Below are 13,752 nucleotides of genomic sequence, written 5' to 3'. Positions count from 1 at the left end.
ACAAGATGCAGAAAGAATGTATATCATCTGTTATAATTTTAAAACAGGCACATTAACAGGGCAATCTGCCTGACTGGATACGCAGAGACCCCTCCTGGTATAAAATACCTAAAGCTACAAGAGAAAATAGGAAAACTTTTTTTAAGCATGACTAAATTGACCATAAGAAAAGGGAAATTACTAAAGGTCAAAAACAATGAGCAAGTGCCAAATATAAAGAGGTAAGCAAATGGTGGCGCCTGTATTTTCCTGGTAACTACCATTCTCTGGCAATAAGGAAACTGGTTTTTATGAACTCTGAGCACAAAGTTTAGGATACAAAACTCAGCATAAAAAAGATGGGAAGTTGGATCACCCTGCTCACCCTGCCAAAGGAAGTCAAAGCCTCTAAAGGTCAATACTCTTATATGCCCACTAGAAAAAAATCTGCACAGAGGAAGGTAATGATGAAGATACTTGCCAGTGAAGAGATTTCTGGAGTAGCCTCAGTATCATGCTTACCTCTGTGGATAATCTTTTTTTTGTGTGTGGATAATCTTTTAGACATTTTTCATTTCTTTTTTTTAATTTGAATTCAATTAATTAGCATTAAATGTATGCAGCAAGTTTCAGAGGTAGAGTTGTGATTCATCAGTCTTATGTAACACCCAGTGCTCATTATATCACGAGCCCTCCTTAATGCCCATCACCCAGTTACCTCATCTCCCCTCCCAATTCCCCTCCAGCAACCCTATTTGCTGTGAATAAGAGTCTCTTTCGGTTTGTCTCCCTCTCTGATTCCATCTTGTTTTATTTTTCCTTCCTTTCTCCTATGATCCTGTTTTGTTTCTTAAATTCCACATGAGTGAGATCATGTGATCATTGTCTTTCCCTGACTGATTTATTTCATTTAGGATAATATCCTGTAGTTCCATCCATATTGTTGGAAATGTCAAGATTTCATCCTTTCTGATGGCTAATATTCTAGTGTATATGTGTGTGTGTGTGTGTGTGTGTGTGTGTGTGTGTATCACATCCTCCTTATCCATTCATCTGTTGATAGACATCTGGGCTCTTCCCATAGTTTGGCTATTGTAGACATTCCTGCTATAAACTTTGGGGTGCAGGTGCCCCTTCAGATCACTACATTTGTATCTTTGGGGTAAATATCTAGTAGTGCAATGGCTAGATCGTAGGGTAGTTCTATGTTTAACTTTCTGAGGAACCTCCATACTGTTTTCCAGAGTGGCTGCACCAGCTTGCATTCCCACCAACACTGTAAGAGGGTTCCCCTTTCTTTACATCCTCACCAACATTTGTTGATTCCTGTCTTGTTAATTTTAGTCATTCTGACTGGTGCGAGGTGGTATCTCATTGTGCTTTTGATTTGTATTTCCCTGATGCCAAGCGATGTAGAGCATTTATTCATGTCTCTTGGCCATTATCTGTGTATGTCTTCTTTGGAGAAATGTCTGTTCATGTTTTCTGCACATTTCTTGACTGGATTATTTGTTTTTGGGGTGTTGAGCTTGATACATTCTTTATAGATGTTGGATGTTGGATATTAGCCCTTTGTCGGATAAGAAATTTGCAAATATCTTCTCCCATCTGTCAATTGTCCTTTGGTTTTGTCAACTGTTTTCCTTTGCTGTGCAAAAACTTTTTATCTTGATGAAGTCCCAAGAGTTCATTTTTGCCTTTGTTTCCCTTGCCTTTGTGGAGATATGTCTAGCAAGAAGTTGCTGTGGCCGAGGTCACAGAAGTTGCTGCCTGTGTCCTCCTCTAGGATTTTGATGGATTCCTGTCTCACATTTAGATCTTTCATCCACTTTTGACTATTTTTGTGATTAGTGTAAGAAAATGGCCCAGTGTCATTCTTCTGCATGTGGCTGTCCAATTTTCCCAATACTATTTGTTGAAGAGACTTTTTTTCCATGGATATTCCTTCCTGCTTTGCTGAAGATTAGCTGACCACAGAGTTGAGGATCCATTTCTGGGTTCTCTATTATGTTCCATTGATCTATGTGTCAGTTTTTGTGCCAGTATCATGCAGTCTTGATGCTTACAGCTTTTTTTTTTTTTTCTTACAGCTTTATTATAGACCTTGAAGTCTGGGATTGTGATGCCACCAGCTTTGATTTTCTTTTCAATGATCTTTTGGCTATTTGGGGTCTTTTCTGGCTCCATACAAATTTTAGGATTATTTGTTCCAGCTCTGTGAAAAAAGTTGATGGCATTATGATACGGATTGCGATGAATGCATAGATTGCTCTAGGTAGAATAGATATTTTAATAATATTTGTTCTTCCAATCCATAAGCATGGAACATTTTTCCATTTCTTTGTGTCTTGCTCAATTTCTTTCATGAGTGTTCTATAGTTTTCTGAGTACAGATCCTTTACCACTTTGGTTAGGCTTATTCTTAGGTATCTTATGGTTCTGGGTGCAATTTTAAATGAGATTGACTCCTTAACGTCCCTTTCTTCTGTAACATTGTTAGTGTATTTTCATTTACACTTTTGCCTAATTATTAACTTTTGCTGAAAAAGGGGAGAATAGTTAAACTACTTTGGCAGAAGATTGAGGGTTTATTCCCTACAGAGGGTAAAACAGTCTCTGGACTGAAGAGTGCAAGTGAAAACAAGAGTACCCAAATGAAAATGACAGGAAACACATGACCATTTATATTCTAAATGTTGACACTTCTTTCAAGCCCCCAACACATTGGCAGCTCAACTTTACACCATTTGTGTAAAGACTCTTTTTTAAAGAAACTGTTGTAAAAGGGATATCTTCAACATGGGTATCAAATGTTCCCCAGCCAGAGCCCAGTCAGATCAGGCTGACAACCCCTAATCCTCCATGCAGAGTTTCCAGGAAGCATTTTAGTGTTCACTTAAATGAAAGTGCATGGTCAAGGATCATCAGGAAGAAAGTTTCTGATAGAAGAATAGAAATTCTTCCCAAATAAGACTAATAAAATAAGAAACTAGGAGGAAACAGATTATGTAAGAAGAAGAAAGCCTCAAGAAATATTAATAGTTTCAAACAAAAAATATATGCTTGAAGCAAGATGAGTATGTATTTCAAAAAGAGAAAACAAAAGAGCTCTTGGAAATAAAGTATATAGCTGATAACAGGGGTGCCTGGCTGGCTTAGTCAAAAGATCATGTGACTCTTAATCTCAGGGTTGTAAATTCAATACCCACACTTAGATAGTACTTTAAAAAGTAAAATCTGAAAAAAAAAAAGAGGATAACAGAAAATCCAATAATTATTAAACTAAAAAGCTATTAAATATTGAATATCTTATTGAATATCATTTGGAAGAAAAGTAAAAGGTAAATGGATAAATTGATACATTCATACAGTGGAATATTATTCTCTGCTGAAAAGAAATGAGCTATCAAGCCATGAAAAGACGTGGAGGAACCATAAATGCATCTGAAAGAAAGTAAAGCCAATCTGAAAAGACTATATACTACATGATTCCAACTACATGACATTCTAAGAAAGGCAAAACTATGCTGACAATTAAAAGATCAGTGGTTGCCAGGGGTTGGGGAAAGGGAAGGATAAGTAGGTGGAGCAGAGAGGATTTTTAGGGCAGTGAAACAATTCTGTAAATACTATAAAGGTGCATATATGTCTTATATAATTGTCAAAACCCACATAATGTACAATAGCAAGAGTTGTACATTCTACGAACAAAGACTCAGGATGTCCACTACTTATCATCAAATGGTTCGTACAGAGTGATATGAATAAATGTGTATGTATGTGTACAATACATACTTGTGTTTATTTACGTATTTTTGTTATACACACATACAAAAATATTAAAATAGTAATGATAGAAAAGTGGCAAAATATTAATTGGTGAATCTAAGCGAAGAGGATAAAGGAATTCAGTGTACTATCCTCGTAACTTTTCTGGAAGTTTGATTTTTTTATTTTTTTATTTTTTATTCTTTATTTTTTTTAAGACTGTAATTTTTATTCATGAGAGACACAGAGCAAGGCAGAAATATAGACAGAGGGAGAAACAGGCTCCCTGTGGGGAGCCAATACACGACTCGATCCCAGGACCCCAGGATCATGACCTGAGCTGAAGGCAGACGCTTAACCACTGAGCCACCCAGGTGTCTCTCTTTTTTTAAACACAGAATCCAAAAAGTATGACTTCCACTTCTTTTCTTCAATATACCTACATAAAATTGATTTTTAACAATGACTGTGGATAAAAACAAGAAACAGACAAATGGGACGTGTAATCTTCACCATCACTCTTCAGCTACACTGGTGCTTTTCCATTTTCTCAAATCTCTCTGCGGTCTCCTGCCCAGAGCTTCTGCATATGCGGCTCCCTCATCCTCATCATCTTGCCCCCGAGTCTTTGCCTAGTTAACTCTTCTTCTTCCTTTACAGTTCAACTTGATCTCTCCAAGCAAGTCAACTCCTTGGTCTCATAGCATCATATATCTCTTCTCACAGCTATAGTTTAGAATTTATTTGTATTTTTCTCTACATGTCTACCAGGAAAAGGTAGGCAGGAGCCATGTCTGGGTTTGCTTACCATTTTAACCCCAATGCTTGCCACACAGGAGCTAAAACAAAAAACAAAAACAAAAACAAAAACAAAAACCACACACTTCTCAAAGGGAAGAAATTAACGTTTAACATTTATATTAACAGCTATATTGGCCTCTTTGCTGTTCCTTGAGCATGCCAGACATAATCCCACCTCAGGGTCCTTGCATCAGCTGTTCCTTTTGCCTTGTAATCCCTTCCCACAAAAATTCCCATGACTAGTTTCAAATCTTTGCTCAAATGAATAAAAAAAACAATAAAAAAAAAAAAAACAAATGGCAACTTGTAGATGAGGCCTTCTTTGACCATCCTATTTCAAACTGCCAAGAACTCTTCCACCCCAAACTCTATATAATCCTTAACTGTATCTGTTTTATTTTTTTCTATAGTATTTATGACCTAAAATACTAAATATCTTATTTATTAGAGTATTATCTGTCTCTCTCCACTACAAGATTAATGCCATTAGAGCAGAGATTTCCTTCAGAATGTTTAGAATAATGTCTAGCACATAGTGAAAATTCAAATATTTGTTAAAAGAATGACTATATAAGAGAATTTTGTCAAAATCTTACTATGTTCAAAATTCATCTTAATATTTATTGTTTTAAACACACAACACTGCCAACAACCATGTATAGTAAAGACTATCTCTCATTTTAAGATTATACAATTTCTAATTTTTAGGCATTAATATATTATTCTTTTTTCAAAATGATGGTTCTATTTTTTCTCAATGGCCTTATTTGCCAAGTTGAGAAATGTTCAAATCTGTCAATGTCTAATATTTTTTTTTGGAAATTTTATTGACATGAAATCTAAAAATCTGGGAACTACTGACATATAGGATTAAAATAGTTCACCAGAATGTCATTTCACTATCTAGCCCAATAGACCCACTAAAACTATTCCACCCTTCAAAAATCCTCTCCGGTCAAAACCATCTCCTTATTATCTTCGAAACATCAAGACTTTGATCCCCCTGGATGCTTCTTAAGTGATTTTCTTTTCCTTCCTTCATCCCTTCTTTAAAACCCTCCCATCCAAAGATTTCCCCTCCTTTAAGTATATTACCTGAAATCCAAAATTTTTAAGTCATTTTCTTACCACTCCAGCCTATCTTTCTATCACCCAAACACCTCAAGCACTTTACGTACAGCTCATTCCAAAAACTAGTTTGATCCAAGCCAAATACACAAGGATCAGATTAAGAAAAGATTTTAAAAAGACAATTTCCAGAGTCTCAGTGAGTGCAGATTAGAAGAATCAAAATTTCCAAGACCAAAGCACAGAAGCCACTATTGTTTAAAAACTCACCCAAGTGATTCTGATTCATAACCTGGCTTAGGAATAATCAATCTATACCACAGAGTCTGAAATTAGTCATAAAATAATTTGATAAAATATTAAAATCAACATTATTTATGTATGCCTTCTAAAACTTTTTAAAGAAATCATAAATAAAAATATTTTTAACCACAATAAGAGCAGTTGCACATTTACTTTAAGATTTCAAATTAAACATTGAATGTGCATGTCCTATGATATATTACACATATGAAGGCCTTAATTTTGAAGCAAATCATTTCAAATCCAATTGCAATATTTTGACAGATATGTAGAGATATTTTTGATAATTCTGTTGATATTGTCATAGGGCATATATTCCAAAGAAATGAATATAATTAAAATAAGCAGCTACCAAAATTCACTTTAAAAAAAAAGTAAACCTAAATATAGTCTACTAACCTGTTTGTTGTTCTCTGCCATGGAAAGCTGCAATGCCAGGAGCATGGAGTCTGCACCACATACAGTAGTTCTCTCAGAGTTACAAAGAGTGTGCCAATTCCTTCTGAACTCTTTAATCATATCCAAGATAGACTTCTGATTAAGCGCAGCCATCCTCTCTGAAAGTAGGACAGAATGCAATGTTAAAAAGATTTACTTTAATTGGAAACTAATATTTAACATGTGTAAGGAAGCAGAGTTAGAGAAAAATAAGTAGTGAACAAGAGGTCATTTCATATTTACTAAGATTGCTTTTCATTAAATTTAGGGAAACAGAACAACACACTTTCTGCCCAATCATATTTTCCTCTCCTTTAGTTTTCTTAAGCCAAATCTTTTGAAATAACAAAATCCAACCTTCAAACTGAAAATTGATACAAAACAGATACACAAATTCTGTAAACCTATAGACACAGCTAATTAAAGCTGTATTTTCAAAATATTTGTTTTGAGATAAATGGTAATATGTGTGGTAGATTTGGGGGGGGGGAGGCCAATTTCCTCCCATCCCCATATTGTCTCAAAAGAAGAGGTCTATTGGGACACCTACCTCGGTGGCTCAGTGGTTGAGCCTCTGCCTTCGGCTCAGGTCGTGATCCCGGAGTCCTGGGATCAAGTCCTACATCGGCTTCCCCATGGGGGAGCCTGCTTCTCCCTCTGCTTGTGTCTCTGCCTCTCTCTGTGTCTCTCATGAATAAATAAATAAAATCTTAAAAAAAAAAAAAAAGAAGTGGTCTATTTTTCTATCCCTTTAGGTATGAGTCAGTCTAGTAACCTGACCAATTGAGTATGGCAAGAATGACATCATGGGGGTTCCAAGCCTAGTGCTCAAAAGGCCCATGCAGAAAAGTTAAAGCAGCAGGCCTGATATCTATCTTTTAAAAAGATTTCTTATAAGGTTGGCCCTTGGCTGCACCTGGTAACTTAGAATTCAGGAGGATTTCCAGTAAGAGTAGCTCACTGCGCCTCAACTGTTTATACAAATAATATAGTTTATGCTGAACACATGCTTTTCTTCTGAGTCTGGAACTTAGGAACATAAACCAAGAATGCCTACATCAGTATCCCTAGATACTGAGTCTCTAAAGAGCTTCCCTGGGAGACACTATTTCATATGGGTTGTCACAATTTGTTGTTGGAAGACTTAAGCATGTCCTGCACGACTCCACTAAGAGAGGACTTTTGGAAATTTATGCCTGATTTCCCCAGAAATTCATCCCATGCACTTTCTCCCCATGTAGCTTCTCTCTTTGCTGATTTTCTTTAGCATCTTTTTGTTGTAATAAATTATAGGTGTGGGCATAACTATATACTGAGTCCTCTGAGCCTTCTTAGCAAAATCCAACCTGGGGTGGGTTTTAGGGCCTCTTGATACAAGGCTTTGCAGCTTTAGTCCTTACTATCTTGCCATTCTAGACTACCATATGAAAAAGTCCAAGTTTACCTGCTGGAGAGGCCATATAGAAGAGAACCAAGGCACTCTAGCTGACAACCAATTCCAATGTAATGGGAGGCTATGTTAGACTTTCCTGCCCCAATCAACCTACCAGACGAACTGCAGCCACATTAGTGATCCCAGGCAAGACCAGCAGAACCACCAAGTTGAGTCCAGCCAAAACTGCTGTCCACAGAATCATAAGTAAATAAAATGGCTGCTCTTTTAAATCCATTAAGTTTTGGGATGGTTTGTTACACAACAGATTACCAATACAATACCTAATATTTAGGAGCTATGTTCATGCCAGAAACTTTTCAAAAGCTTAATATTTATTACTTCCTTCAATCTTTGAAAGAGTCCTATTAGAGGGTCCACTATTATCCCCATTTTACATCTGGAGAATGTGATACCCCATGTCACTCAGCTAGCAAATCGCAAAACAAACTTAACACCAAACTCTATAAGCTGTGCTCTTACATCACTATATTACATAATTTCTCCTAATAGACAAAAGTCTTTCAAAATAATTAGATGTAGTTTCACTACTTTACATGCTCAAGTCCATCAAAGAAAGCAATTCTTTTCTTTACGGGTTTACAGATATGGCTGCTGAAAGGTTTTTTTCCTACTTTGTATGCTAGTGTCCAACATGTTCATATGCCATTATCTTATTTTGGATATATTTTATTGTACACAACCCATTTATTAACTCTTTCTATTATCTTTTTCTTTTTTATGTGGCATAAATAGAATCCCAAATATTTACTATGTATTTTGGGTTTATATGATGGTGAAAATGGGCATATAACATTTACAAAGCAAGAATTCATAGTTGCATCAATAATGCAACTTAAAGATACAAGTGAAAACCAATAAATTAAAATATCTACATATGCACAAATGCTAGTAAATAGCTAAAAGTTTTATTTCTCTTTAAAATATCACCCTTTTTCTTAAAGGAGAAAAAAAAAGGAAAGAAGTAATGCTTCAGTGATATGATCGGTTCGCCTGAAATAAATCTTTAGTACTAAATTATTTAGGGTACTATTTAAAAGTAATAAGAGTTCTGGAGTGCATGGGTGGCTCAGTCAGTTAAGGGACCCACTATTTCAGCTTAGGTCATGATCCAGTCAGGAGATTGAGCCCCACCCTGCTCCCAAGCACAGTCTGGCTTGCAATCTCTCTTTCCCTCTGCCCCTCTTCCACGCTCATGTGTAAGCACAATCTCTCTCTTTCTCTCTAAATAAATAAATAAATAAAATTTTCAAAAAAAAAAAAAAGTACTATGAGTTCAGATTACTAAGAATGAAAACTAGTCCAGAATTAGACCATTTTGAATCCTGGCCACACCATGTACTAGCCATGAGATCTACAGCAAGTTACGTCATCTCCCCCGCCTCAGCTTCCTTGTCCTGAAAATGAAAATATAATAGTTCCTATGTCACAGGAGTTTGTGAAAAGTCAAGGATAGAAGTACAAGTTGAGCTTTTAGCAGCGTGTCTGACCCGTAGAAAAGCCCAGAGTCTCATCCAGGGGTCCGCACACTTGTGGGAAAGGGCTAAACCAGAAATATTTAAGGGGTGCAAGGCGCTCCATCTGTGTCACAACCATTCAACTTGACCTTGCCTGTGGGAAAACAGCCACAGACAATACATAAACGTAGGCTAGGCGCATAACTCTGCTTCAACAAGACTTTGTGGAAACTGAAATGAACGTTTACATGATTTTCACATGTCACAAAATATCATTCTTTTTGTTTTTGTTTCAATTACTCAAACATGGAAAATCTGTTCTTAGCACTGAAAATGGCTGCACAAAAACAAGTAGACCAAGAGTTTGCCAACTCTGGTCCAGTCCCCATGCTTTCCACAGCTAATGGGCAACAAGCTTTACTTTACCCCTGACTGCCCAGGTGAGGTGTCATCACGCAGAAAACGGGAAAAATATATATGTGATACTTATACATTTATATTATATAAATATACATTTATATATATGAAAAAAATAAAACAGGAATAATACCTTCCAGCCAATTATGAGGAGTCACTGAGACGATGACTACACAAGCACTCGGAATTTCAGGCTGGGCGGCACTATACAGCAACAGTGGCAGGTGGCAGTGATCATGAACACTCTCCTGAAAAAACTAGCTTCCAAACTGCACTGGAGCAAAAACTGTGTCACGGGAAATTATCACTAGGGTGATAGTGAGAGATGGTAAAAGAATATCTACGTCGGATATTCCAGGGCCCACATCCTGGTTCCTCAATGTATGAAATGTACGTCCTTCGGTATTTAAAATCTCTGATGAACATAAATTTCCTCAAGCATAAAGGAGTTAAGATATCACTTACCTCGTAAAACTATAACACAAGGAAACATCCACCTAGGGTCACGCACTTAATAGGTGCTCCGTTAAAAAGAAAGAGGGACGTGGCTCAGCGGTTTACCGCCTGCCTTCGGCCTGGGGGGTGATCCTGGGGTCCCGGGATCAAGTCCCGCGTTGGGCTCCCTCATGGAGCCTGCTTCTCCCTCTGCCTGTCCCTCTGCCTCTCTCTGTGTGTGTCTCTCATGAATAAATAAATAAAATAAAGAAAAAAGAAAGAAAAGAAAAGAAAAGAAAAGAAAGGGAAGGGAAGGGAAGGGAAGGGAAGGGAAGGGAAGGGAAGGGAAGGGAAGGGAAGGGAAGGGAAGGGAAGGGAAGGGAAGGGAAGGGAAGGAAAGGGAAGGGAAGGGAAGGGAAGGGAAGGAAAGGAAAGGAAAGGAAAGGAAAGGAAGAAAAAAAGGGGCATCGCCGTCAGGGTGCAGATCCTAAATATTCTTTGGGAGACGGTAACAGAGAGAGAGAAAGTAGTGAAACTGGAGTCTGCTCGCGTCTTGGGACTCGAACCATGGTTTCCTGCCACCCTAAGGAACATACGGAGGTCCCTCCAGGCGTCCCTCAGGACCTTCCAGCCATACTCTCACCAGATAACCGGGAACTCTTCTACACCCCCAGACCCAAGCAGGCTACAGAGCAAAGCCACTAAACAAATCACATTCTGGACGGTCACTTGGCTGTCACCAGCCCCAGCCTGAATCACAGATTAATGTGTGACAGGCGGGCGGGCAAGAGATGACACTCACCTGCCTCGGGAACAGCCGGCAGGTGCAGACCCCACGTTACAGTAGTCCCGCCAGGCTGCGGTCTCCAAGCGGTGAGAGTTCGTCCCGAGTTAGATTTTTAAATCTCGCGGGAAGGCTCGGGAGCCAATCGGCGCTTCCGCCCTCTGACCCGGAAGCAGAGTCTGCGCGCGCCGCGGCAGTCCCCCAGCGGAGACCGCCTTTCCTCCGGCTATTTCCCGACGCCCCCGGTGCGTATCGCGCGGGAGCCCTAGGGGTCCCTGCTGCTTTACTACTGGCTGCACAGCGCTCCCGTGGTGTCCTTGCGAGTTACTTCTCTCCCGGGCCGCACCCTGTCTTTTCCCGGACCTCAGGCTTTGGGAGGTGGTCGCGGGGTCTCGCGGGACTTGCCTGTCTGGGAGAGGCGTTGGGGCTCTTTGCAGCGCAATCCCTTCCCTCCTCTGCCTTTCCAGTTTTAGAGGGCACATCGCCCCCCCCCCCTCCCCGCAGTGTGCAGGGAAACCCTGAAATGCAGTGAGAGTGGGCACTAGTTTAAGGAGCAAGAAGGGGACCGAGTTTCCTGACCTGGAGTCTTTTCCACTCCCCACACCGCCGTGCCTCTCTAAGGGCATCCACCTGCTGGTCACCCTTAACACATGTCAGGTCCCGGATTCCCACTCGTATGCTTACTAGGTTATAGGCTACATGAGTTGGGATTCCTCTCATTCTCCGTAAATACTTCTCAGGTTCTTGATGTGTTCGTTACTGAGCCCAACTGTTCTCAGGACAACTGCGTCCAATTAAGAGAGAAAACAAAAACAAAAAAAAAAAAAAAAAAAAAACCTCTTTACATTCCTGAGTCTTATCTGGGAATGCTACTTTCAGAGTGCACACCAGGCCATAGCAGGTTAGTTGAACTTTTGTGCCTGGTTTTATGAGTATTATTTTTATATCACACATTTTGACACACCTTTCACCAGATCTTATATTTTCGATCTGCTTATGTTATGGCGCTTTTCACACTGAGTCATAACTGTTAGCGGATATTGTGATCTTGAAGGCAAAGGGGCTGTTTTTCTTCCCTAGGATTAGTGTCCAACGCATAGTAAAGTATTACAAGTGCTATCTCCTCTTACGGGCATGGCAACTAACCTACTGAAGTCTCGATTCTTCTGTAAAGTGGCAGCCATTTCCCTCCTCTTAGGTTTGCAAGTGTTAGGTGTCATGATGTTAGTAAAATCCTTAACATGGCACCTGCAAATAGTGCTCTGTAAATGTTAATTTATCATTAATTTTTTATGAATATATTTACAACTAAAGTGATTACATCTTCAAGTACTCACTGTATCTTCTGGTTAAACAGGTTATTATGACGATTTATTCTGCAAGTATTATAAAGTATTTAAACAAGTACTTGAATTTTTTTTTTTAGCTGCCTGTGGCATCTGAAATACCATGTCCTTATTTTGATTCAGTTGCTGAAAGTGACTGATACTTTGACGTTTTCTATCTGTGTTGTGTCTCTGCTGTAATCCACAGTTTCGTCACCTTGTCCAGTAGAAGGCTCTTTTATTACAACTGCTCAAGTATTGACATACAACATGAAGCAAGATGCCACAAGAAGTGCTGCCTACACTGTGGATTGTGAAGATTATGTGCATGTGGTAGAATTTAATCCCTTTGACAGTGGGGATTCAGGAAACCTAATTGCATATGGTGGCGGTAATTATGTGGTCATTGGCATGTGTACTTTTCAGGTTAGTGTACAAAACTCAGTGACTGACAATGAAGCTATTTTACTGGTTAAAAAAACAAACTTTGGTAAACTGATTAAAGTTGGAAAGCATATTGAGTTTGAATGTAATAAAAAAAAATATGAAGAACTACAGAGGAAGATATTTCCAGTAATATATGCCTGAGATTTGTGCAAACATTAGTGAAAAAAAAAAAAGACCATGAGGCCTGTCTTTTGCCTAATAATTAGAAATGGAATATTCTGGTAATTGAAGGTTGTGACTAACTGAACATTTGGTATGTACAGGGAAAACACCAATTAAATGAGATCTAAGTAATCCAGTTTTTTTATATTCTAGGCTTTGACACGGAAATCAAGCCTAGAAGAATGATCCTCTAGGAGATTTTACAGCTGTCGTGATATTCAGCTTTTCTATTAGTATGCTCTCATGCTTTTTATTCATCTAAAGCATAATCCAGAGTATACAAAGTATGAGACCCAATTAATTGAACAGGCAATTAGGCATATTCATTAAGATTGAACTCTGGAGCCAGAATGCCTAGGTTTTTACCCCTGTCTGGCTTTACCTCTTAATAGCAATATGACCTCGAGCAGGTACTTAATCTCTCTTATATAAAAATGAGGAAAATAATACTTAATAGGATTTTATGAGAATGTAGTTAGTACATCATGTGAAGTTCCTGTAAGGCATCTGCATGTTTAATTCATATATACATATTATATACATATATATATATACACACACACACACACACACACACACACACATATATATATAATGTTTTAACTGTTATTAATTCGGCATTGTTTCCCTCTAGCACAGGCCCATGGTTAATCACCAAAGCAGGATGCTTTGCGGTGAGCACACACCATGTTTTCTCACAGGAAAGCTAGTTCCACATGTGAAAGAGTCTAAACAATCAGAGTTCAACCCTCAGAAATCTTGGCTAATCCTTTGTTTACCAGAATATTATTCATAAAACAATATTTCTCAAATTAAGGTTAATCAGTGAGGTAATATGGCAGTGATCAGTTTTCAAAGATTTAAAGTAACTTTACCACTAGAATGGTACTATTATAAACATAATTATTATTTCCT

At 38.4% G+C, this 13,752-nt stretch overlaps 2 protein-coding genes across 9 annotated transcripts in view; one reads left to right on the top strand and one right to left on the bottom strand.

Moving 5' to 3' along the window:
• LOC112654403 (PARP1 binding protein) overlaps positions 1–11,062 on the bottom strand; it is a 67,029-nt gene extending 55,967 nt beyond the window's left edge. For 3 of the 7 annotated variants that reach the window (XR_007402320.1, XM_049094166.1, XM_049094167.1), the window contains exons 1-3: positions 10,922–11,024; positions 6,908–7,066; positions 6,319–6,476 (exon numbers count right to left, since the gene is read on the bottom strand). Coding sequence is in view for 6 of the 7 variants with exons in the window: in XM_049094166.1 (XP_048950123.1) it covers positions 6,319–6,476; positions 6,908–7,049 (300 nt within the window). In the remaining variant the exon portion in view is untranslated. Of the gene's footprint in view, positions 1–4,555; positions 4,587–6,318; positions 6,477–6,907; positions 7,067–10,921 lie in introns of those variants that run through there. The other 4 variants (XM_049094163.1, XM_049094164.1, XM_035699191.2 and 1 more) reach the window with 4 other exon arrangements.
• The window catches only part of NUP37 (nucleoporin 37), a 41,810-nt gene continuing 39,112 nt past the window's right edge, over positions 11,055–13,752 (top strand). The window contains exons 1-3 of one of the 2 annotated variants that reach the window (XM_049094168.1): positions 11,055–11,148; positions 11,644–11,804; positions 12,437–12,654. In XM_049094168.1, the coding sequence (XP_048950125.1) occupies positions 12,499–12,654 (156 nt within the window). In that variant the 5' untranslated portion in view covers positions 11,055–11,148; positions 11,644–11,804; positions 12,437–12,498. The remainder of the gene's footprint in view (positions 11,149–11,643; positions 11,805–12,436; positions 12,655–13,752) is intronic. The other variant, XM_025438896.3, reaches the window with a different exon arrangement.

The sequence above is a fragment of the Canis lupus genome, chromosome 15, assembly GCF_003254725.2.
Source record: "Canis lupus dingo isolate Sandy chromosome 15, ASM325472v2, whole genome shotgun sequence".
Lineage (NCBI taxonomy): Eukaryota > Metazoa > Chordata > Mammalia > Carnivora > Canidae > Canis > Canis lupus.
The sequence above is the reverse complement of the archived record's forward strand: the minus strand, read 5'-3'. Positions and strand labels throughout refer to the sequence as shown.